Below are 26,935 nucleotides of genomic sequence, written 5' to 3' on the forward strand. Positions count from 1 at the left end.
ATGGGAGAGGACAGAGAAGAGAGTTTGGAGGAGTTGAGCACAGACCGCCTGAAGCTGGAGCTGCTGGAGGAGATCCACCTGAAGTGAGTGGACCGTGAGGACTCCATTACTCCGCTAGGCCTCACGTGACCTGAAGGGCAGGCGCTCTGATGGCGCGAGGAGGCCCCTGTGCATGGGAATTAACGCAGGGCTCACCGGGCAGCCTCCCAAAGTGGCGGTGTTTATGAAGAGGTTTTTTATGTTTTTTTTTTTTTTTGTGGTATGTGTGTCTGTGTCCGTGTGTTTGTGTGTATCTGTGTGTGTGGTGTGCGACAGATATATGCAGTGCCCGTGGCGCCCAAAAGGGGGCAGCAGATCGCCCCCGGAACTGGAGTTACAGGCACTTGTGACCCTCCCTGTGGGTTCTGGGACCCAAACCTGTTCCTCAGCCAGCGCTCTTAACGGCTGAGCTACTTGTACAGCCTCCATTTACCTAATGGAGGCTGAGGGAATACAGGTGAGTTGCTCTGCTTTTGTAGATCAAGCGTGGAAGAATTGTCTGTAATCATGAAGAAAATAAGTGATTGATTTCGATGGTTCCTTTCGAAGAACTTTCAAAACCTAGACATTTTTTTAAAAATGGGCTCTGGGACCTTCTGTGATTTTTGAGATGGGGGGATGGAGAAATGGGTTCTTGGGTTAGTATTTTTTGAAGTCAAAATACAGGCTATTCCTCATGCTGGTATTTAGCTGGGTTCGGAGAAGCATGTAACAGTGTCATTGGGATCATTTTTAAGCATAGACACACACTGGTTCCCCAGGGAATTCTGGACTTTGGTGCATTTTAACTCCTTCTAGAACTGACTAATCAACCTGTATTTTCCCAACAGCTGTTTCTCAACAATCGTGCCTCCGATAGACAGTCTTCTTCTATAATAAGTTAGCCCTGAGGCATGAGCGGGTTATTGTTAACGAAAGCCTTTCTGACAACAGGGATGTCGTGCAGCTCTCCACGCTTGAAATACGACGCAAGATCGCAGAGCTGGAGTCCAGCCTCAACAGCGACCATGCAAGTATGCAGGAGATGCTTACACATGGGCCCACGTGCCTGGTGGCTCTTGCGGGTGCAGTGACACATATTGGGTAACAGTACCCAGCTCTCAACGCTGCCTTTTGCTGATTCAACGGTTTACTGTAAAGGCTTTCATAGGAATATAAAGCATAAGGGGAGTGGTGTAAAATATTCCCGCCCCCTGCCATATTTACTGGGTTTAGAAACTCTCAGGATAGGCAATTGTTATTCTCCCTGTTTATTAAAAAAAAAAAATGGTATGGAGGAATTTCAGTTACTTCTGAGGTCTCAGAGTTGGTTGTAACAAAAACTCTACCTATTGTTACTGCTGCCACCGTCATGATTACACCTACGATGTCAGCACACCTGACAGTTCCAGTTATGCAGTACTGTGTGGCCAACCAGCCTCTCACACAGCTGCTTAAAACCAGCTGTAATCCGGTGGTTGGCCGGATTGACTGGGGTCCCTGAGGTTGCAGTCCACTGCTGTCTGGGGTTCAGTCATCTGAAGGTTCAGATGGGCTGGTCATCGTCGAGACGACTTAAGCAAACAGCTGGAGTCTGATGTCGAAGCCCAGCTGGGCCATCCATCAAGTACAATCCTGAGCAAGCATCCTAAATGGCAGGAATAAAATTAATTGCTGGCTGAGTTAAAAGGACACTTTCCAGGTTGATGTGTGGTTAGAGCCACTGTGTTCTGTTGGTGGAAATGGATCCAAGGGCTGGAGAGCAGGCACACTGTTGTCATGATCCCATTGCAGACTGGTGTTGAAGCTTAGTTGTAGAGCATTAGAGAAGCCTTGAGCTCAACCAGGACCAAAGGGAAGGGCACATGTCACTGTGACCGGTGTGATGACATGTTGTAGAATTCACAGGCCTGAAGGAGATGGCTCGGCATCTAAGGATACTCCCGTTCTTCCAGAAGACTGAAGTTTAAATCCCAGCGCCTGCATGGGGCAGCTCACAGCAAGCACCTGTAATGATAGTTCTGAAGGGTCAAACAGCCTCTTGTGGCTTCCTCACATAGCTATGTGCATGTGAAACAAACTCACACAAATGTACATGCATGTGTAGATAAGGGTGCATATCAGTTTGCCACAGGGGTCCTAAAAACAGAGCCATTAAGGGAGAATGCTGAGTAACCAGGAGGGTGCCACAGCCTTCAGTAGGAACTGTAGCTGTACTCATAGCATGAGCGATTTCCACACTCCAGTCTTCACTACCCTACGACCTCTCTCCCCATACTCATTTTCAACTGGCACGTTTCCCTTCTTCCAGAGATGAAGAGCAATCCCCCAAAGACTTCTACCAGCAAAGCTTTGCACGTCACTGCATCTGGCTCCCCCCTCTCCCAGCCTGCTCCTGGGTGGCCTGGCCTAAGTCAGGTGTAAGTCCCATCCACTCAAACGAGTCAGTGATGTTACTCCAGAGATAGACCCCTTCCTCCGTCTTCTCCTTGCTGCCCTGACCACCCCCAGCGCATGCTGACAGGCTGACTTCACTTCATCTGAAAGGCAACACACAAACTTCTTTTGATCTACCCCTTCTCTTCAGCTGACTTTTCTCTACACGCACCCTTAAACAAAAACAACAGTGGTTTTCTGTGTTCTGTTCTTTCTTATCTGTCTCTCATTTCATCTAATCTGTTTTGTAAATGGATTAACTTACAGGTGAGAGGGTGAACACAACCACTTTCGAAACATGCCCCTTGAAGCCCTTTGGCAAGGGCGCTCATGGGCAGAAAATGTGGTCTCAGTGGCTGAATGTGAATTTCATCTCCAGCCTCAGCTACCAGACAATAGGAAAGACATTTGCCCCCTCAGTTTTGTATGTTTCTTTGTTTTGATTTGTTTTTCATCCAGAGACAGAAACTTTGGCTTGCTGAGGCTTAGACATGGTTTCCCCTGTGGGGGAGGGGGTAGGAAATGAGCTGGGTTTGCTCAGTGAGTTCCCAGTTGCCGCATTCACAGTTGCGCTCACGCGTCAGTAGATTCATTTGTGTCCAGTCACCTGGAACTCCTCTTCAGGGTCACTAGTGATGCCCGTGCACTAAGTCGGAACTAGGAATCATAATCCCTGGCCTGTGCTCAGCATTGGTCAGAAGCTAACCATTGGAGCACTCTGTTCTCGTGGCCTCCGGGATGTGAATCTCTCAATTGTCCTCCCACATAACGGTCACTTGACGTTTTTCGTCATCCTCCAGATTTCTTAACAACAACAACTTGGAATTCAGTTTTTCAGAAAGGTTCGGTCCTTTCTTCTTTAATATATGTACCAGGTATTCGGTAATATTCTCCGATTACATAGGTTACATAGGGTCAGTGCCTCCCTGGACTGTTAACGTGCAAGTCTCCTTTCTACCCTGGGCCTCCCCTTGGAGCTCTGTTGAAATTTCATTTATAGTCTGGTTTTAATCCAGAGCCCATTTGCTATTAGGCCAAGTTATCAAGAGATCCAACAATCTTAGAATAGCCTTAGCAGATATGCTATTTTTTTCATATAATTTAATTTGTCTCATTTCAAAACTAGGAAAAGAATGCTTCCATTTATTTCAGACTGGTTTGATAGTTGAAGGTGAGACAGTAGAGGCTAGGGAAGACAACACAGATGCTGGCTGCCATTATTAAGATGGCATCTGTTTGAGGGTTGTACTCAAGCCAAAATAATTGCCAAAAATGAATGAGTGTAATTATAAACTAGGAAGAGAGAATTATTACAATGTTCAGTTTGATAGATAATTTCCTCTCCAGGGCTTGCCATAGGATCAGTAAATTGTGGGACACACAGACACACACATATCAGCAAGATATATGTGGGCTAGGCATCTAATTCTTTCTCTCTCTTACACACACTCACACACACACACTTGCATACACACTTGAACATACACACTCAAACACACACACACACACACACACCACACTTGCACACACTCATGCACACACACACTCACACATACCCATATGGCTCTGCTCAGACTAAGCCACTGAGCTCTGCCCTAGACAGGGCAGAGCCACCTGTGAAAGAAACACTGGCTCTAAGTTAGTTGGCCTTGAGGTGATTCAGCGGGGAAATTTATAGGTGCATAACTGGACAATTTTTTTAGAGTCCTCTTGATCAGCATTTCCCTTTATACTGGTAAAAAAAAAAAAAATACATCACCCATGGGGTTGAGAAGTTGATGGCTCCAGCTCTGTGCATGTTTTTCTCATTCTGTGATCCAGCAGCTCTCAATCTGTGGGTTTCAACCGTTGGGGGCCAAACAACCCCTTCTTGAGGGTCACATATCAGATATCCTGCATGTCAGATATTATGATTCATAGCAGTAGCAAAATTACAGTTATGAAGTAGCAACAAAATAATTTTATGGTTGGGGGTCACCACAGCCTGAGGAGGAACTGTACTAATGTGTTACAGCATTAGGAAGGTTGAGAACCACTGCTCAACTATTCTAGTCCATGGTTACATGGGCTATATGTCTATTTTTGTACCCATACCATGCGGGCTTTTTACGGTTGTATGGTATAATGTGAAGCCATGTCTTAAACCTCCAGCAAACTCTTTCCACTTACAATTGCTGTGGTTCAGGCCCTTTTGTGCTCCCATATACAATTTTCATTATTTTCTCTCCTCACATAATAACTTTCCTTGGAATTTTGATGGGGATTGTGTTGGGTCTGCAGATCATTTTCATAATACAGAGTTTTACAACATTAATTCTGCCAGCCATGAGCAGGGGAGGACTTCTGGTGTCTCCTTTAGCTTCCATCTTAACGCTTTCATAGGCGCAGCCCTTCACCTCCTAATTCATCTCTAGGATTTCTGTTTTAGTTCTGAAGCCACTCTGAATGCTTTTTTTTCTCCTTTTAACTGATTTATTTTTCAGCAAGATGATTACCACTAATTAGAAATCACATTAATTTTTGTATGTTGATCTTGTTTCCTGCCACTTTGGCCAACTGTTTCTTGTATCTAGGACCTATCAGCTGCAGTGGTACCCTGACTTCTTCCCTCCCTCTCCGCATCTTTCACATCTTTCTCTCATTTTGGTGTTCTAGGTAGGGCTTTGAGCCTTTTATTAAATAAAAATGGAGTGAGGAGGGAGGGAGTTCTCTGTGCCTAGTTGTAGAGGAAATGCTTTCAGGCTTTCTGCGCTCAGCACAATGTTTGCTGCAGCCTTTATTGTGTTGAGAAATGTTCTTTCTATTGGTAGTTTCTTTGGTGTTTTTGTGAAGGGATGTTTTGCTTTGTCAATGCTCTTTCCTGTGTCCATTGAGAGAATCATGTGATTTCTGCTCTTCAGTCTGTGTGTTGTATTACACTCAGTGATTTGGATATGTTGGGCATATGTTAATAACCATTCATTTCTTAACCCCAACTCTAATGTAACGTCCTTTGACTATGAACCAAAACCTTGAAATACAGGAATGTTACCAGCCAGCATCTGAAGGCTACCATAGGATTCACCCCACTTTTCTATATCCTACCTACCTATGGACATATTAGGTAAATGTCTTAACTAATGCCTTCTTAGTTCTGTAACTAATAAAATCATATGTAAACACACCTATGGCAGAATGTGTTATTTAGGACAACTTCAACCCATGTTCCTGGGCTGAGGTCACTCATATTTAGCTAAGAATGAACCCTCTTATCCCCTTTTGGGGGGGGGAAGAGTTGTCTTTTGTATCTATAGTAGCATAATATTAAACTGATGGATTATGCTCATGTAAATAAAAAATAAACTAGCCTCAGATTCTCAGCTTCCAGAGTACAGGGTTACTAATGTGTGCCATCATGACCAGCCTCAGCTCCAACATCTGGACAACGCTCTTCAACCTTTCTGAGCTTTATGAACTTTCTTGTTCATAGAATGACTAACTTTTAAAATGTGAGCACTGCATCAGCTCACACTGAAGTTTTCTGTGTAGCGAGCACGTAAGTGGTAAAACTGACTTCAGATATTGGATGGGATAATGGTACCATCTGTAGGGTGTTGAATGGATGTTTCAAGGAAAGAGCCACACTTCTGATATCCCACTCCCCAGCAGAACACAGTACAAGGAAACAAGAAGAGAAGAATAAATGGGAGCAGAGAGCATGGGAGAAGAGGAGACAGAAAAGCTGTCCTGAGCTCTGACTATGTGGGTCTAATCCAGGCTGCCTAGGAAATTCTGTCCTAGAGAGAAATACTTTAAAACCATCTCTTTTCTGATTCACTTTGTCAAATTGAGTTGGGTCATACTTTCTTGTACGTGTGTGTGTGTGACATTTGGTGCAGGAGTGGGTGCAGGCACTCATGTGTTGTTGGTTCATGTGAGTGATGAAGGCTGATACCTGTGTCTTCCTTGATCGTATGCCGCCACCTTTATTTATTCATTAATTTTTTTAAAGGCAGGATTTCTTAAGACAGACCTCTTACCAGAGGTCATTGACTCAGTGGGCTGGGGGGGAGGGGAGACCTGCTTGATGGATAAAACACAATACCCAAATTTAGTGCTCCTGTAGCTGACAGGGTCTGCCTATCTCTGCCCCTCCCCGAGCTGTGGCACTGCAGAAACCCACCTCTGTCCTCATCATTTTTATATGTATTCTGAGTTCTGAACTCAGGTCTTCCAGTTGCACTTCCAGCACTTTATTGCCTGAACCATCTCCGAGCCCTGATTTGTATTATTTTAATGGACAAATAAGTGGCAGTGAGGTGAGCTTGTTCCCCCATCTTTATTCAGCCAACGAATGGAAAGCCCGGTATGAGACTCAGCTGGAGCTGAATGACCAACTGGAAAAACAAATTGTATCTCTGAAAGAGAAGATGGAAAAGATCCGCGGGAACCCTTCAGGTACGGAACCCGCGGTGCACGTGCTGAGGGGCTGAGTGGGAGCCACGGAAATATCAACTGTTCCTCTTGCTTCTTTGCAGATAGACTGTCTTCCATTCGTATCTATGAAAAAATGACGGTGGTGAGTAGAGGGCTGGGTGAACACAATCAACAAAAGAATGACATACTGAGGTGTCAAGACCTGAGTAACATTCAGGGGAGCTAGACAAGAACCGAGGCCTTTAGGCTCATCTGCCCCTTAAAAGCTGGGCTAGGGTCGAATGCAGGGACCAAATGCAAGGGAGCAAAACATAGCCAGGCTGGTTGGGAACTTGAAGGCACCTGCTTCTGACAATCTGAAGGAGCGTGTTGAACACCAAATGCCATCTTCTACATACCTAAAATGTGTCCATCCTGTTTCCGCCTTAACAGAAGATGTACAGACAGAACCGTACACAAGCACGTACACAGATACGCAAATACACACAAACCAGCAGAGCGCGCAGGGTTGCCCTACAATGACACAAAACTTCATAGGGCCGCCCCACCCCTTCTCAATGTTGCCCTCACATCCGTTCTGTCTTAATGTTCCCTTTCGTCCAGATAAATTCAGTCCCCGTATTTTATCCGTTACATGTGTTTTTCTACTCATGTGAGTTTATCCTTGAAAAGGTAAAAAAAAAAAAAAAAAAAAAAAAAAGCCCAAGACATGACTCCCACCAAGTCCTCGCTGCTGAGAGACAGGCTTTCCTCACACCTTGTGCTGAATTTTTACTTGAAAAAAAAAAATAATAACTCAGACAAATGTGGTGATATGCTTAAAGGAAAAAAAAAGTATTTTGGGGGAAGAAAATTAATATTCAGCTGAATTTGTAGGATTCAATATTATAAGCCATTTGTCTTTAATTAAGCATACGCGTATGCAAATGTAACTCCTTCAGCTCAGTTTCCAGACACAGACACCGTGTGAGATAAAGTCCTTGATAGCCGGTGATACTGACCTTTGCCCGGGACCCCCAGCCTCACGTGGCACCGGCCTCCTCCTTACTTAACCTCTCCCGCTCCGCCACACAGTGCTAACCGCCGATCGGAACTGACAAGCATGTTTTGAGCAGCCGCACCCGAGCGCTCTGCACATTGACAGCGTCCTAGGGACCAGCGAATTTACGGATGTTTTCCCCTGAGTAACCGCCATTCCTTAGTGAACAGTACAGAGAAATCTCTGCGTTTTTGTAAATGACGTGGCGAGGAGAATGAGTCTGATTGCCTCCATTTCTGTTACCTCTGATCTAGAAGTACTCAAATGTCTTGGAAGGTCAGGAAAATACCCCTCCTTCCTGTCCCTAATAGTGGAAAAACTAGGTTTTTCTCCTCCGTGGTGACGCACATCGCCATCTTGTGGCACGTTTAGGCATGGCCGCTCCGGCTGTGGTAAGTGTCTTCCTTAGTTATCAAGCAGAAACTGAATAGGACCCATATAGTGTAAGCTGGTTCTTCACGCCTGGATCTTGCCCCCAGAAAGACTTTGTAGCTCATATAAGGGACATTTACTATTTGAGTATTTCTTCTTAGTAACATAGAAAAGAAGGCTTCTGAACAAGGCTGGTGTTCGTGGGAGTATGTCTCCAAGGCCTGAGCGGCAAGCACTGAGCCCTGAGTGCTCTTGATCCAGTCTCAGATCACCCAAAACCTAAGGAACAAAGACACACTTAGTTTTCTTAGAAACATTTGTGTTGTGTACACATAAAATAATACTTGTATATAATTCTCCCAATTTTCCATTTAGGCTGACAGCGTAGTAAACGATTAAAATTAGTTTTGTGTGTCAGACTATGGATTTACAACATCTCAGAATTTCTGGCGTTTAAGAGGATTTAGTTATTTCATTTTTATGTGTCAGCTGTGTATGCGTGAGTTCATGTTCAGCGTGTGTGTCGTGCCTGAAGAGGTAAGAGGGCATTGGATTCCCGGGAGCTAAAGTTGTAGGCAGTTGTGAGCCTCCTGATGGGGGTGCGGGGAGTCAAGCGTGGGTCCTCCAAGAGAACACCTTTTCATCACCAAGCATCTCTTCAGCCGCCCCACCCCACCCCCAGTTTGTCTCCGCCTTTGCTGCGAATCATCAGTCTTTAGGGGTAACCTCCACCAACATACTCACAAATTGATGTCAGTTAGTTTGAATGCCAACTTTGTTTCTACAGCCCTGTTGACGCCCGAATTAATATTTTTGATAAAGTATATTGAGTTGATACGCCAACTGTATTATGAAAAGATTGATGAAGAATCCTAGAATCCTGGATTTTGAGAAGCAGGATGTAGAGGTCCTACTGTCTGCCTGGCTGTGGTAGACCTGTGATCAATCCATGCACCCTCTAACTTGCATTCTCCCCAAAGATCAAAACAGTTTACTTGAAAACAGGTGCATAGGTTCAAACCAGAAAGGAAAAAAAAAAAAAAAAAAAACAGCTAAGGAATGTGATACATGTACGTAATAAGCAGGTTTGTCCACAAGGGGGCATTTGTAATCTCAGCGTGAAGAATCTATCAGGGCTGGCGTTGTCTGGGGCTGTAGTTAACTAAGTCCTGTTGTTCGTTCACTCTCTTAAAATCTCGAGGGGGGTGTTTTAATTTTTAGCTATCTCCCCTGCCTTTTAGTGCTGTTGTTAGCTTCTTCAGAGCAGCAACTAACATTAGTTTTAAGGGAAAATAAGTGGCAGATAGGGCTTCCTTTCTGTCTGGGATGGTGAAGCAGGCTCTCCCCACCCCCTTATTTAAATCCTAAGTATATTTTACTTCAGCTATGCAAACACAGCCCTGCAGTGTGCCCTTTTAAAAGCAAATTAAAACAAGAATGTAGGTGAACAATGTTAAGTTAGACTGCTAAGAAGCAACTATTCTTGAAAACAGTTCTTTCATAGAAGAAGCATGACATCTCCACGACTTGTGAGAATTTAGTTTGCTGGAGCATCTTCATCTTTAGTTTGTCTCCACTGGATGGTTTTCTGGCTTGTGACCATTGAGTTACCCAAACCAATAAACATCTGCTTGGGAGCATTCCATTGTGTGCCTCCTGTGGATGTGGGGACAGGGTCCTCTCCTCTGATAAAATCACTTTCCAAATAGCCAGTTTAGTAAATTAGTCATCAATAAAGCAAAAGGATCAAACTCCAGAAGGAACCCTAAAATTATTTTAGAATAATTTAGCACTTTTAAAGGTTTCTCTTTTTCTTTCCTGGGTACAGTAATTTTTCTACACTGCGGTATTGGGGGACTATGGTGTTCTAGAGAAATCCAGAGCAGGTTCTTGTTTTTCTCTAACAGAACTAATTTTGATGCTGGTATAATTCCCATGAGATTGCCACAGCAAACATTTATGCTGAGCTGCAGTATAATTTTAAAGCGCTGTCTGTGTGTGTTCATATGTGCATGTGAGGGAGAGAGAGAGAGAGAGAGAGAGAGAGAGACAGAGAGAGAGACAGAGAGAGAGAGCTCATAGCAGGTAGAGGAAGGGGAGTAAGATGCAGCCCAGACATTGGGGCCTGCACAGCTGGAGCCACTTAGGGCACAGTGCTAAGAGTGGCCGGGAACATGGATGTCTTGTTCTGTGTGGACAGACCTACTTGAGAATCGACAGGGGACGGTGATGAAGAAGGTCAGGACATGACAGAAACTACAACTGACAGGAAGCTTCTGGTTGAATATGTGAGATGAATGCACAGACAGACAGAGGAAAAAATAAATAAAAAACAAAACAAAGCAAAAACCTCCCAATGATTGCTAAATTCAGAAAATAGGACACATGGTTAATCTCACGTTAATTTAAGGATTCAAAGTTTGAGTATAAATTGTCCAGTGCTACTGAAATGGCAGTCCTGCTATGCTTCTCAGATGTGTTTGAATAGAATGTTCCATTTTAGCCAATATTCTTTGCTGTGGAGCAAGCAGGAGAGAGAGGCAGCATGTGCTGGAGCCTGGACTCTGCTAACACATTTTTTTTTGTTTTGTTTTTAAAGTAGAAGAGTCTAGCTTATAATTTTTTGAATTCATTTTATGTATCCTCCATTATAAATACATACTCTCATTTCTCTGTATTAAAAATTTATAATATACTCTCATCTAACCAAAACCAATAGCCAATGTAAAATTGAAAAACCATGTTTAGTGGTTTTTGAAAATGAATTTTCTAAGATACGAATTGTGGAAGTAAAATCATAATGTTGGTTTGGCAAAGTTGAGTGAAAGTGTTGGGTAAGGAATGTGACATCTGATAGCAGAGAGATGACAATGGGTGCTTAACGTGACTGGCTGAGCTGACTGGAGGGTGAAACTCCGCAGGCAAGAGACTGAAGGACATTTTGGAAGACCATAGCTAGAGGAACGATAGTTTTGACATTAGACAGTTGAAGAAGGGCCAGCAGAGAACAGAGAAGAACAGCAGTGGCATGGAAAGCAGGCTCCAGACGTGTCCATGGGGACTTGGCAGCCACAGGTATGGGAGAGGTAGGGGGAGGCTGTGAACACTCATCACTCAGAACTTGGTGTCAGCTCGTGTGGGTGGCCGCTCTCCTTCAGCTAGGACACTGTTTTCTGGATAAAAATGCGATCGTCATGGAGCTTTACAAATAGAAGGCAAGAGTGAGAAATGGTACTGAGAAAGGAGCTGCGCTCTCTGAGAGCTAGGCTCTCATCCCCGCCCCCAGCCAGCTCAACATTACAGAGCTGTTTGGCTGTCAAAGGAAACATGAGGGTCCAGGGAAAATATCTCAGGCTCCCTGGGCAGGAAGATTGTTTGATGGGGGTCCTGGTCCCTAGGTACCTGACTTTGAACTCGATCAAGCCCACATTGCCAAGGCCTGTTCTCCATCTGTGAGCTCTGGCAGCCAGTGGAGAGAAAAAGACAGAAAGAGCTATTCCTGGCCTATGTGGGATCCTGTTGTTGACCGATTGTACCTAGGGATTCTTAGTTTTGCTAGTTTTTTTGTTTTGGTTTGGTTTTGGTTTTTTTGGCTGAATGACTAGGATGTATCTGCTTCCAGCCAACCTTCTTGTCCTGCATTGTGGTGAGTCCATGAGCCCCTTCTCTCAGTCTCCTGCTTCTCCTCATCCTCACAAGGCCATCCCTGATTTTTGTACTTTTAATTCCATCTTGGCATCAATTTCTCAGAGCACTAGGTATGAAACCAGTGGCACTGAAAGCGAGCTGAGGAAAACAGGAAGATGGCGCATGTCTGTCTGGGACACTGTGTAGAAGGCAGATCTATCCTGATGGGGTGAATATTATAATCCCAGGGTGGCAGTTCACTTTATAAGGCCTGATCATGACCTCAGGATGTGCCCTGACAGATAGGATGCTGTGAGGGAAGCCAAGGGGCAGGAGTTTTGGAAATACAGGGTTTGGTAGTAAGTGGCACTACAGCCTGCATGAGGATGAGGACAGACATAAGTGCATGCCGAGACAGCCTTCTTGAGAGTTCTCAGGAGCCTCTGTCCCCACATCAGGAAAGGAAATGCAGTAGGACACAGGAGGAAATCCACTCTGTGAGAGGTGTGTGAGTGGCCAGGCCAGGTGGATCTGTTATGTGAAGAATAGGGCCAGGATAGGGATGCCAGGCACCCTAGAACTGTGACAGTGCTTCTGGGGAGGTACCACCGGAGATAACAGCTCCTCCTGGCCTCATTCGCAGCCCTGTGTTACTGCCAAACTCTTGGCAGATCTAAATGATGCATGTTAACAGTAGGTTTCTCTCATTCTTTAAAATGAACAGTGTCATTACTCCCAGTCACCATGACCTGCTCCATCTCCTCCTCTTTTAGAGGAGAGGTGCCTTCGGATTTTCTCTGTGTGGATGCTTGGTATCCCTGGTAGTTTACACCAGTGTGTAAAGTAGACATGAAGCACACATAGTTGGCAAAGGCTGTATGTAGTCTTGCCCCATTGTTAGAGTGGCAGCAGTTGTGTGCCTGACGCCAGCATGTGTGTCCCTGGGCACTGTCGTACCTGGGTTCTGATTCCAGCACTCCCATTGGCCAGTGTCACACCTTTGGGATAACTACATAACCCCTGTGGCTGTAATTTTTTGCACATTAAACAGAAAGACAAGCTATCTCATGATTTTGATTCAAATCAAATGAACTCATGTATGGGAAACACATATATTCCTCAGATCTTAGAAACCTTAACTTTCACTTGAAACTTTCATGCAGGCCCACAATTCTGAGTCTTAGTCCAATTTGGGAACCTTGGGACAACAGGTCTAATTTGGATAAATGAAGAAGGCACTTAGTGTAATTCAGGGCACAGACGTCAATAAATAAAGCTGTTCTGTGAATTATTGCTGTTACTTACAGCCTATGGAATCACAGTCACCCTTGGCTCTAGCACTCATTCACTGGGGAATGATTTTTTTTTTTTAAATTGCTGCTTAGAACCTGAAGTACATAAAACTGTCTGTTCATATTTTCAGGAATCTTTAAACACGTTACTTAAACAACTAGAAAAAGAGAAAAGGAGTCTTGAAACTCAAGTGAAAAACTACACACTTAAACTGGAGCAGGAATCAAAGGTTGGTTTAACTCCATGTGAAGCAATGTTCTTGAAGCTGCCATTCATTTTTCTAGTAGTGTCTATAAATCTGTTTTCACACTCATGAAGTTCTCACAGAACTGTTTTGTTTGCTATAAGAGGCAGCAGATGTAAAGCCTGACCTGGTAATGAGCTCTCTTTTAATAGGCATACCACAGCACCAACAGTGAGCGCCGCACATACATCGTGGAAATGTCTCAGGTAACCCCATCTTTTATTGCAGCTGCTAGAAGTTTCCTCCAACTAGGAGGCGTCTTATTTTCCTGTTCTAGTTTGGTTGGCAGAGAAACAGATGTTGGGATTATGGAAGGAAATAGAGTGGTTTGGATTTTTTGTTTGTTTGTTTGTTTGTTTGTTTGTTTTGTTTTTAATACAGGAGAGTGGAAAGGAAAAGATGTAACTTCTATAAAGAGATGAAAGAGCAGCCCCAGTTAAGGCATAAATTTGCATACTTTGATTCATAATTGCTGTAATGCAGAGAATCATAGTCCTTGGGTGTCAGAAAATTCCAGGCATGTCACTGCTTAGCTGTTCGTGGTGTGTCTGGCTGTGCAGCCAGGCACTGCTGTGCATGGGTAGGGATCAATACATTGTGTGCCTGTCTTGACAGCTTCCGTCTGCTTTTCAGTTTCATCTGTGATATTGGTGGTCTTACAGCGGTCATGCTTTACATCACTAGTGCTGTGACTTAGGTTTCCTCATGGCTTAAAGGACCACGTTTTCCTTAATGTTTTATACCATCGCCCAAATCGTTCACCTTCATAGTTGATGCTGTCGTGCATATTTAATTTACATTAACTTTATTTTGCTGTATGTGTTCAGATTAGGGCATGAGTTCAGCTTTCAGTGACTATTATCCAAGCAGAAGTACCCAGACATCTAGTGGATGTGTAAATCTCAGGAGGCATGTTCTAGAATGGAAAGAGATGTTTAGAAATTATTGGCACTCAGTTATTGCAGACATGTGAAGGAATGAGATAGAGCAAGGGCCACCTGTACGGTTATAAGAGAACACAGTTTGGGATGTAGTTCAGAAGAGTGTCAATGGTGATGCCAAAGGATCCAGGAGGAGAGTGCAGCGGGGCAGGTAGGGGTGGCTTGACCATCCCTTACAGGGATAGAGCACTGTGAAGGATTTATGGAACAATTCAGAGGAGGAGCTAGATGTGGGGATTGGAGCCCAGAAAGGGGAGGAATTTAAGAATGAAAATTAAGGGTTTAGTGGTAAAGGAATGCTTGGGGCTTAGAGTCAACAAGGTAAGTACGAAATGAACAGAATGGGTCAGTCCCTGAAATCTGTTGTCCTTTTATAACCATCAATGGCAATTTCCTGGTTCTTGGCAGTGGCTGGGGAGCCAGGCTTGCACCTCCAGCACACACTCCCTCCTGCCTGTCTTCTAAATCCACATGCTGCCTGGAACACACTCTTTCTCATGCAAGCCTTTTCAGCTCCATCTCGAGGTCTCTTGTGAATACTTCAGTTCTCTGTCAGGCCTTGACTTGATGGAAAGACCACAGACCATGAAGCCAGACAGACTCTGGATTTGAACCCAACTCTTCATTTAGTTGCTGTGTTACCTTTTGAAATCATGACACATGCATGTGTGCGTGTGTGCGTGTGTGCGTGTGTGTGTGTGTGTGTGTGTGTGTGTGTGTGTGTGTGTGCACGCGGTTGTCCAGTCTGCTGCAGATGCTTCTGTGTGCTCATTCAGGGTGACTCATCCTCCATCCAATGTTTGTCATCTGACTCAGTCTCTGCTTTTCTTGTCTCCCCCTCCTGTGATCTCTACTGGGAGAATAGACAGATAGATAGAGCAGTGTAGGAGACAGGCATGGCTTATTGCAAGCTGAACGTACTCTCAAGCAGTGTGAGCAATGGCCAAGGAGACCCCTGGCCTGACCTACACTCCAGGCTGCCATTATACTATATTCTAAGAACAAGCAGCTTTTCTTGAGGTACTTTGTCCTGTCCAGGTGATTGACAGGCCGGTTTGGATCTTTGCTTGGAGGAGGAAGCAGTGGTGTGTCTTTGTTCTTCATCAGAAAGTCTCCTGCTGTAAGGTAATCTCATAAAGATTTGGGACTCCTTCAGCCAGGTTCTCCATTCATGGCGCTCCAGGCAGCTTGGTGTCAGGCTCCTTCCAAGGTCCAAGATGTGACTAGAGTTCCTTTTCTAGCCTATAAATAAAATCCATTTTAGTTCTTCGTTTAAAGTTGTTACTGTGAGGGAGGGTACAGTCCCTGTGTCTTCCAATCCTGTTCATATCTAATGTGTCACTTAACAACCAAGATGGGTGTGTTTTGATCGAAACCGACTCCCCCTCCACACGTCTTCTCATTTCTGCACTGTGTGTGTAGAGATCCTGCTTCGTAACAACTTATAGGCACAAGGAATTATTAAAGAGTAAGGCAGGACTGACTTTTCAGAGTGTTATAAGACCTGATAGGTTTAAGTTTTGCTGTCTGAGGAGGGAGAGAACCACAGGGGGGATACAATGTGAATAAAATGCAATTAATAAAGAAAAAAAAAGTTTTGCTGTCTGCTCCAAATAACTGAATTTTAGCCAAGGACATCGGAGTGTTAAATACAAATGCTTTTGGTTTATAAATAAGATATTGTTGGACTGTCCAACAGTTCTAAATTCTCTTAATGGTTTTTTTTGGACATATGTGTGTTGTGTGTTTGTTGCATCTGTGCTCATGTGGTGTATACATGCAAATAGTATCTGTGTTATTATAAAAAATCAATCCCAACAATTTTATTTTACCAGTGAAGATTCAGGAGCCAGATTCTGGGGTGAAAACCTACTAGCTCAGAGAGACAGAGAAAATACCCAGTTGATCTTCCTACTCAGCTCATATCCCAGAAGGAAAAAGCCCAAAGCCCAAAGCTAAAAGCTTGCTAGCCTAGGAGGAAAAGGTCTGCTAGCTCAGCTGACAGCCTAGGAGGAGAAAACCAAAAGTTCAAGGCCAAGGAGCTAAAGAGCTAAAAGCAAGGAGCTGAAGAGCTAAAGCTCTCAAGCTAAAGTGCCCTTCTACTCCTTTTGTCTTAAATATCCCTTTCTCAAAGTCCCTCCTTACTGCTTAACCCCTGTCAGCTGTTTTTTTGCTTTGCCTCTTGACCTATGTACAGAAAGCTCTTGGATTAAAGGTGTGTGCTAGGACTGAGCCACACAAGAATCACCTGTTTGTTAGTATTTAAGCAGCCTGCTTCTGGGTTGCCTAGCAACCTATGATGTCATCATGTGTCACCCTCGAGGTAGCCACACCTGGCAGGCATGGTTTAGTTGCTCCATAAAAGGATCAACCCACCACTTTGTCACCCTCTTGCTCTCTTGCCCTCTTAATCTCTCACTCTCCTGCTCTCTCCCCTTTCTCTGTCGGGGCATCCCCTCCCTTCCCCCATCTCTCCTTCTGTCTCTCTCTCTTCATCTCCATCTAATAAACCTCTTTCATATAAAATCTGTTATGCTCATCATCATTTCATTGGTCCTAACGCTGTTTACAATAAACAGAAAGTTCTTGGATTAAAGGTATATGTTAGGGCTGAACCATACCAAACAAAAGACATGTTATTGTTTGGTTTGGTTTTTTTTTTTGTTTGTTTGTTTGTTTTTCTTTTTTGTTGTTGTTGTTGTTTTTTTTACAGTTCACAATCTCAGGGTTCACAATGGGATTAAATATCCTGCAACATATGTGGGCGCATATGGAATCCAGAGAAGGACAGCATATGTCCCACTCTCTGCCTTATCTACTCATACAGCATCTCACTGAACCTGGGTTAGGCTGGTGGTTGTGACACACAGATCTTCACTGACAGCATTGGGTGTGCTCCCTACTGTTGACGCTGTTTCTCAGATACCATTGTCATTGGTTTATATCACTGAGTTTCTTCTCTGCAGTGTTGTCTTGATTGATGAACTCATTCATTTATGGCTTCAGTGGCCATCTTGAAGTTGATCAGCCTCCAATGTTGTTGAATTACCTGGGACATCAATTTGCATATCCTGGACAAACCACAAAATAAATGTAATGAAAATTCTATCTTGCCTCTTCTGCCTTGCTGGCTGGCTGTATGTTTTATGTATGTTTTTGTCTACTACAAACATTCCTAGAGGTCCACACCACATGGGTGATTGGCTTTAATAGTTTTCTCCGTATTTAATTTGAAAGCCATGTGGGCTGTGGGGTCAAGAGAGGGTTTGTACAGAAACCTCAAAAGGTTTCTCCTATTAGAAAACGCTGACCTTCCTGCTTCTTAGCTGCTTCTACACATGCTGCTAAGACACATGTTTCTGAAAGAAACTGACAGAAAATTGACTCTTTTAACCCAGAATTCAGTTGGGAAGTAAGAAGAAAAACATGTTTTGTTTTGTTTTTTTTGTTTTTGTATTTCAGGTTTCTGGCTCAAGTCAAGCTTCTAAAAAGCAACAGATGGATCCATTGCCTAAAATGAAAGAGAATCCCACGAAAATGTACGTCTGGGTAGAGCTCCCCTTGCTAGTTAATTATGCTGTTCACAAATGGCATTCACTCAACAGGTGTCCATTAGATTTTGGAAGCTAAGATTCTAGATTTTTTTTAAACTTTTATTAATTACACTTTATTCACTTTGTATCTCCCCATAAACTCCCCTCTCCTCTGCTCCTAATCCCACCTTCCCTCCTCCTCCTTCACGCATGCCCCTCCCCAAGTCCACTGATAGGGGAGGTCCCCCTCTCCTTCCTTCTGATACTAGTCTATCATATCCCATCAGGAGCAGCTGCATTGTCTTCCTCTGTGGCCTGGTAAGGCTGCTCCCCCCTCAGGGGGAGGTGATCAAAGAGTAGGCCAATCAGTTCATGTCAGAGGCAGTCCCTCTTCCCATTACTATGGAACCAACTTGGACACTGAACTGCCATGCATGGAGATAACTGAGATTCTAAATTTTATAGCCATGTATAAAACAGCTCATGGCAGGAGACTCCAGAAAAGCCAGTGACATCACACTCTATATTCATGGGATTTGAGCTTCCAGAGCAGTTAGTCTCCAAAGGAGGTGACATGTTAAACCAAAGCAGGAAGAGTTAAAACTCTTTTACACTACTAATAACCTAACAGACACAATAAGGGTCTGTCTTGACCTTTTCAGTTGGGAATCATGTTTGTTGCTATGGACATAGTACAGTTTAAACAGATCCCAAGCAAAGGAAGCTACTTGATGATGAAGAATGAAGGAACTTTTAGGTATTTCCAAGGCTATATATATATTATATATATATTATATATATATATAAAATATATATAAACATTATATATATAATATATATATAAACATTATATATATATATAATGTTTCCAGGTCCTGTAGAAAATATGGAATCATCTGATCCTTATCTCTGTGACCTTATGCCCCATGTGTGGTAGCATATTCATATATAACACTGAAAAAAATAAACCAATATGTGAATTAGTTATAAATCAGTCCTGTCCAACTATGGTCAAGACAAGAGGTACTCGAGGAATGTGTAATATGACAGGTTTCTTTGGTAAAGATTAATGATGTAGCTCAATTTTGCTCAATTCTCAGCTAGATAAAAAGAAGTATGTTTTCCATTAATAGTCATTACTTATTGAAATTACAATTAATTATCTTTATACATTTTTATCATAGACTTATAAAGTCATTTAAATATTAAAATTTGACAAAGGACCTCAATGGAAAAAGCATCAAACCACTGTGTCTGAGATTCTGAAGACCATCTCAGTGGTAAGAGACTCACAGGTCCCAGGGCTCAGGACATGTTTGTACTTGTGCTAGGATGTGTCACAAAGAAAAGGTGCAACTGAAATCCACGGGAGAAAAGGCTGCTGGATTACAGTCTGTGAGAACTAGGTGCCAAGTTGTGAAGTCCTGCCTAGGCAGAGTTCCACTGACACACTTAGTCCCTCCAAGAGTGAATTACAGCAGCCAGCTGACAGCATATGAAGATTTTATGTCCTGGAGAGGCTCACTGAGGCACAGCACCCAATGGTTCTGTTGGCTGGGGCCACACATACTCATATACCCACTCATACCCAACCCCTGCTAATATTCCAGACTCCAAGAAGATAAGCAGGTGTTGTGATGGTGTAGGCGCAGAGTGATGGGGCACAGTTTTACTAGGACAAAGAACCTTTGCCACTAGGTACCCTGTAGGCAGGCTTTCCCGAAGACAGGAATCCAGAGCTGTTACCTCAGCTCTTCTCTGTGCCTCACCCTGCATAGCTACCTTTCATTTAACCTTTGCTCTAATCCAAATCTCTTCTTAAAATACACTACTACTCCTTCGTAATTTTCTTTGATGGTGAAGAGGTACTTTGAACATTAAACTGAGGCCTTGTCCTCACACCTTTAGTGGACATATCCATGAACACATCCTCACTCAGTGTTTACACATGTGGACATATGTACAGCCTGCCTTCATCTGCTTGTCTGGGGCCTCTGGGCTGTAGGTATGAGCTGAGCCTGAGATGCTGGTATAGGAGGTAGATGCGATGGTCTGGGATCTCTCACTCTAGAACCATCCATTCCACCCTGATCCTTTCTGTCTCTGATGAATCAGAATGAGGAGAGATTGTCCATCATAGATGGCTGCTTAACAGTCTTTGAATGGATTCCTGAGGTGATGAGTGGTCAGGCAGCTATACTAGGCTTTCAGTGTCGGAACTGTAAGCAACACTCAGACCTCACCCAATAGAAACATCTCTGTCTTCCTGATTAGGTATTTGCATACATGTATGTAGTCGAGACTGCCTTAAAACATTGTCTCTGAGTTACTGGCCTGAACACGGAATGTGGTATCCTCCTTTTGTTGATTGTTTAAATTTGAGTCATAGCCAATGTTGGTGCTAAGCCCCTCACAGCAGATTGACCAAGTGGTGCTGAGCATCCCTCAGCGGCAGAGCAGAGAGGCCACTGTGGGTCAGAGTCACAACACCAGCAGGAGCGGATGGAGTGTGGATTTAGATGGCTGCTTGGGAATGGTGCTTAGTGTTCACTTCCACAGCTGCCCATGTGCCTTTTCTGATTGTCAGCAATTCTGCTTCTAAACACAATGGTGCGGTTACACCATAAGACCTGACCGTGGATGTCATAGCAGCTTTATCCATGATAGTCAAAGGTGAAAAAGAAACCCTAAACTGTTCGTCAGTAGGGAATGGGTATTTCTTATGTCTATGCATATATACTACAGAAGTAAGAGTAGTAAGTACCCTTTATATCACATTTGGATAATTTGCATAGTCTTCTGTACAGGGATATGTAAATGTGCTTCTATTCACATGAAGTTTAAGCTGAAATAGTCTGTTGTTGGAGTACAGGATGATCCTTACAAATGGAGCTGAGAAAAAGGAAGCACCTGTGGCCTTCCAGTAAGCTGTCGGTATTTTATCGAGAAGCCTGGAGGGTAGTTACCGGAATGTTAACTTTATGACTTCATAGAACTGTGAGCTTATGGTTTTCACACTTTTGTACCTGTTATGTTTTGAATGCTATTTTAAAACTCAAGTGCTATGGCCTTAATGTGTGCCCTGCTAGACATTCTCATATGTGCTCATCAACTTGCATCTGTAACACAGAGGCTGACGCAATTCATTAATCATTATTTTTTAAAGATTAATTCAGCCTTAGTTTAAGAGGTTCTTGTCTGTGACTGGTTGCCCTTGCTGGGCTGAAAACTGCCACACAGAAGGCAGGGGGCAAAGTGCGGGGTCTCACCGCTGGCTTCACTTTCCAGCTACCCCAAGACTTTCCACCAGCCCCGACCTCTCACAGATCCCATAGCCCACCTCCCACTAGTACTGCCAGGGGCCACGGTTAACACAGAGACCAGTGTTCAAACACTGGCTTATGATATTGTTTGACACTTAAATCAGAGTACTGGAAGAGACCCAGTTAAGAGAAATTCTGTTTAAAGCAATCATCAAAAAAGTGATTCTGGAGCCCTCCTGTAATCCCAGCACCCAGAGAGACAGAGACAGGCAGATCTTTGTAAGTTTGAGGCCAGCCTCATCTACAAAGCAAGTCCAGGACAGCCAAGGCTACACAGAGAAACCATGTCTTGAAACAACAACAACAAAAAGTGATTCTGCCCAGTTGAATACCACCAATTATATTCCTACTTCAAGAAATTGTGACTGAAAATGAACAAGATCCCTCCACCTCATTGAACGATCTATGCTAAAGATCTTTGCACATACTATTTATAAAGAATGGCTAAGACGGTTAAGCAAAATGCTTTTTAGAAATGGGTTTACCAGTTGCCCCTAAGTTCTGCAAAGCTGATAGGTAGCTGTGGACGATGGCCCCTGGAATGTGTTAACTGTGAAAGATAGACTTTGCAAGCGAGGAACTCAAATGGTGATGGATACCACAACAACAACACACCAAAGAACCAACTGTGATGTTTCCTTTTCTTTGCTCTGCAGCCTCCTCTTTGCTTTGTTGATATAGTGATCAAAGGCCCTTGAGGAAGACAGGGCAGTCCTTTGTGCTCCAAAATGAAAGCTCCAAAGGAAATTAATTGTGGCTTGTTGAAGGAAAGATTGTTTAGGGAACTTATTTTTGAGGCAAGAACCTCTCTCCTAAAGTTTCTTCCCCCCTAAGGGCCTCCATCTAGTTTCCTGGGATCCACGCTCACTCCCAGGTAGATGCACATAAAAATTAGAAGCTGAGATCCTATGGGAAGGAGCACGCGTCACTTGTCTTCTAGTCCTGGCTGCCTCATTTAATGTATTTCCATTTTCATCTCTCCTGGTGGCAAATTAAATTTCCATCGTGTACGTGTGCCACATGGTCACTATCCACCTGTTGATGGACAGCTAGGCTGATTCTGTTCTCTTGCTGTTCTGAATAGGGCAGCAGTGAACATTAGCATATATCTCTGTCACAAGGTTAGAGCCTTTTGCTCATGTGTTAGAAGTTAGCACAGCAGATTCAAACGGCAGCTCTGGTGTTTAGAGAAACAATCACACCATTTTCCACAGTGGCTGTACCACTTGTACCTGTACCAACAGTAACTACAGCTCATCTTTCACCACATCCCCATCAACCTTTATTGTCATTAGTTTCCCTGTCAACAGCTATTGAGACTTGGGTGAGATGGAATCTCAAATGTCATTTTATTTGTGTTTTGTGTTTCTCCAGTAGAGTAAGGATATTGGACACATTTTCCTTTTTCTTCTTCTTCTTCTTCTTCTTCTTTGGAGAACCATTTGTTGAGTGTACCAGCTCATTTATGGCAGTTGTGGGGCTCTGGAGAACATTTGGCGAACATTTGCACGCCTCTGTATGGTCTAGATATTAATGCCCTGTCTGAAATACAGCTGGCCAGGACTTTCTCCAGTCTGTGTTCTCTTCACTCCTCTTTCATCTTCTTGCTGTGCAGAAGCTTTTTAATTTCCTGTGATCCCATGTGTTGCTGGGTTTTGATTCAGAAAATGAATTGCTATTCCTGTTTCTTGAAGGGCCATCCCTGTTTTGTTTTTGGTTTGTTTGTTTGTCTTTGGGATGTATGTATGTGTGTTGATTTTAATAATGGCAATTTCAGCATTTCCCATTTCAAACTGAGGTCTTATTGACAATCCCCCCCTGCCCCCGTTTCACGAGAGCTATATTGTGTCTGCATTTTTTTGGTTGTCTTTTCTGTCTTGTCAAAACTGGGCATTTCATATAATGCAGCATATAGCTAGTATGTATCTCAGTTACTCTCTTTCCCCAGGGCTGAAGGCTGATGTTATGTGGCAACTTCTCTTAATTCATCCTGTGACAGTAGTGTTCTTTGCCATGAGTGGCCACTAAGCGATCACCTTAGGATTAGCAGAAAAACTTAAAGTACTTGAAATCAATAAACCTCTTCCTTCCTGGGGGACATAGCATATGCGCTTGAACAGGCTGTCCCTACTCAGCCAGGAGAACCACACCTCTGCCTCACCTTTACTTCAGCTCTCGCAGCTAGCTGCATTTCAATGATAGGCAAAGGAGAGAGCTTAGGTCATTCTCAAGTCAAGACATACCTGAGCCAAGGTATATAAAGTTACACATAAGCATGGCATTCCAGATCCTGAGATTTGTGCTGGAGTTCTACTAATGCCCATCCCACAGCTTTTTAACTTTCCTGGTTAGCTTAGCTTAAATAATAGTAGCCATGAAATTAAGTGATGGCTTCAGTTTGTCCCAGCAAATTCTCCAAGAGAAATGTTCATGTCCAGAGAAGGCCAAAGGAGAAGACTTTTCAGTCAGTGGCAGTTCCTGTAGTCTGTGTTGGCTCCTGGTTTTACCATAGCTATGGGCTGTTGATTTTCTTTGGAGGTAAGGGACAGGAGTAGGACTAGGCAGAACTAAATTCTTCACAACTCAGTGTTCTCACCAAGTCCTCAACTTTCTTTCTTTGTTTTATAAATTCTTGAGAAGTGCTACAAAATTTTGATTTCTAGAATTCTAAAGCACTTGCTTTAGAACATTTTTATGTATTATTATTATTATTATTAATTACAGTTTATTCACTTTATAGCCCACCTGTAGCTCCCTCCCACCTCCCCTCCCAATCCCACTTTCCTTCCCTCTTCTCCAACCATTCCCCTCCCCCAGTCCACTGACAGGGGAAGTCTTCCTCCCCTTCCTTCTGATCCTAATCTATCAGGTCTCATCAGGAGTGGCTGCATTGTCTTCCTCTGTGGCCTGCTAAGGCTGCACCCCCCTCAGGGGGAGGTGATCAAAAAGAAGGCCAATCAGTTCATGTCAGAGACAGTCCTAGTTCCCATTACTATGGAACCCACTTGGACACTGAAATGCCATGGGCTACATCTGTGCAGGAGTTCTAGGTTATTTCTATGGTCCTTAGTTGGAGTATCAATCTCAGAAAAGAACCCCTGTGTCCAGATATTTTGCTTCTGTAGCTCTCCTTGTTGAACTCCTGTCCTCTGCAGGTCTTAACTATTTCCCACTTCTTTCATAATATTCCCTGCACTCTGCCCAAAGTTTGACTATAAGTCTCAGCATTTGCTTTGATACCCTGCAGGGTAGGGTCTTTCAGAGGCCGTCTGTAGTAGGCTCCTGTCCGGTTCCCTCGGTTCCCTGTTTTCACCCTCTTCTTATGTCCATCTTCTTTGCCTTTCTGAATGAGGATTGAGCATCTTTCCCAGAGTCCTCCTTCTTGTTTCTTTAGGTGTACAGATTTTAGTATGTTTATCCTATATTATATGTCTAGTATCCACTTATAAGTGAGTATATACCCTGTGTGTTTTTCTGCTTCTGGGATAGCTCACTCAGGATGATCTTTTCTAGTTCCCACCATTTGCCTGCAAATTTCATGATTTCCTTGTTTTTAATTGCTGGGTAGTATTCCATTGTGTAAATGTACCATAATTTCTGTATCCATTCCTTAGCTGAGGGGCATCTGGGTTGTTTCCAGCTTCTGGCTTATTACAAATAAAGCTGTTACAAACATGGTTGAGCAAATGTCCTTGTTGTATACATGAGCATCTTTTGGATATATGCCTAGGAGTAGTATAGCGAGGTCTTGAGGAAGCACTATTCCTAATTGTCTGAGAAAGTGCCAGATTGATTTCCAAAGTGGTTGTACAAGTTTACATTCCCACCAGAAGTGGAAGAGGGTTCCCCTTTCTCCAGCATGTATTGTCACTTGAGTTTTTGATCTTAGCCATTCTGATGGATATAAGGTGAAATCTCAGGGTCATTTTGATTTGCATTTCCCTGATGACTAAGAACGTTGAACAGTTCTTTAAATATTCCTCTGCCATTTGATATTTCCCTATTGAGAATTCTCTGCTTAGCTCTGTACACCGTTTTTTTAATTGGATTACTTGATTTATTGCTTTTTAACTTCTTGAGTTCTTTATATATTCTAGATATTAGCCCTCTGTCAGATATAGGATTGGTGAAGATCCTTTCCCAATCTGTAGGCAGTCGTTTTGTTCTGACAACAGTGTCCTTTGCTTTACAGAAGCTTTTCAATTTCATGAGGTCCCATTTATTGATTGTTGATCTTAGAGCCTGTGCTGTTGGTGTTCTGTTCAGGGAGTTGTCTCCTGTGCCAATGAGTTCAAGGGTATTCCCCACTTTTTCTTCTAACAGGTTTAGTGTGTCTGGTTCTATATTGAGGTCTTTGATCCACTTGGACTTTAGTTTTGTGCAGGGTGATAAGTATGGATCTATTTGTATTTTCTACATGTAGACATCCAGTTATACCAGCACCATTTGTTGAAGATGCTTTTTTTCCATTGTATGGTTTTGGCATCTTTGACAAAAATCAGGTGTCCATAAGTGTGTAGGTTTATTTCAGGTTCTATTCGATTCCATTGATCCACCATTCTGTTTCTATACCAGTACCATGCAGTTTTTACTATTTGTTGCTCTGTAGTATAGCTTGAGATCAGGTATGGAGATACCTCCAGAAGATCATTTATTGTAGAGGATTGTTTAGCAATTCTGGGTTTCTTGTTATTCCATATGAAGTTGGGAATTTTCTGTAGAGAATTGTGTTGGTAATTTGATGGGAATTGCATTGAATCTGTAGATTGCTTTTGTTAAGATGGCCATTCTTACTATGTTAATCCTGCCAAGTCCTGAGCATGAGAGGTCTTTCCATTTTCTGATATTTTCTTCTAATTCTTTCTTCAGAGACTTGAAACTTTTTTCATACAAGTCTTTGACTTGCTTGGTTAGAGTCACACCAAGGTACTTTATATCCTTTGTGGCTATTGTGAAGGGTGTTGTTTCCCTAATTTCGTTCTCAGTCCTTTTGTCTTTTGTATATAGGAGGGCTACGACTTCTCTTTGCTTTTATCGGGGAGAGAAAATTTTACCCCTCTTACAAGAAAAATGACAGGCCTTTTCTTGGTTGTTTTTGCCGAGACCACTCTCTAAGATATATTTGAAAAGCACAGTAGCTGAAGCAGCCTCTGCTATCTCTCAGAAGAACACAAAGAAGTCACCTTCACACAGCTGAATCAGTCAGAGAAGATTCTGTGGAATCTGAGAACAGAAATCCATGTATTAGTATTATTTTACTGTCACTCTTCTATATCTTGGCCTCTCCATGTTGGTAAATAGCACATTGTTTTCCCTTGCCCCTCTATAGACAGGGCCTTCTATGTCGGGTACCCGAGGGGCCAGCTTTGGAGTCTCACCCTTTGAGTACTTGCATTTGCAGTGCTTGCCCTATAGCTGCCATGAGATCGTGACACACAGTTGCTGAGACTGTGGGGCAGACAGAACATGTGCAGGCAAGGATACCCTTTTTCCAGAGAGATGGGTCATCCACAATTTCTGCATGTGACATAGGCTTTTTTTGTTGCAGACAACGGTGACAGAAAAAATATGATCAATGCTTATTTTATTTCAGTGGGAGATGCAGTTCTGTTAATCAGAAGACAATGAATGTCAAGAAAGGACCAGTAAAAAAGGTTTCACGATCAAGCCATCTCCCGAAACTCAACCCGTGA

General features: G+C 43.2%; 1 protein-coding gene across 1 annotated transcript; it reads left to right on the forward strand.

The window, feature by feature from the left end:
- On the forward strand, window positions 1-26,935 carry Ccdc169 (coiled-coil domain containing 169). The gene is made up of 8 exons (XM_055596800.1): window positions 1-83; window positions 973-1,052; window positions 6,781-6,891; window positions 6,972-7,012; window positions 13,332-13,430; window positions 13,598-13,651; window positions 17,849-17,925; window positions 26,836-26,935. Exons 1-8 carry the CDS (start codon window positions 1-3, stop codon window positions 26,933-26,935), a joined length of 645 nt encoding a protein of 214 aa, XP_055452775.1.

Source organism: Psammomys obesus, unplaced genomic scaffold (genome assembly GCF_907164565.1).
Source record: "Psammomys obesus unplaced genomic scaffold, mPsaObe1.curated_primary_1811, whole genome shotgun sequence".
Lineage (NCBI taxonomy): Eukaryota > Metazoa > Chordata > Mammalia > Rodentia > Muridae > Psammomys > Psammomys obesus.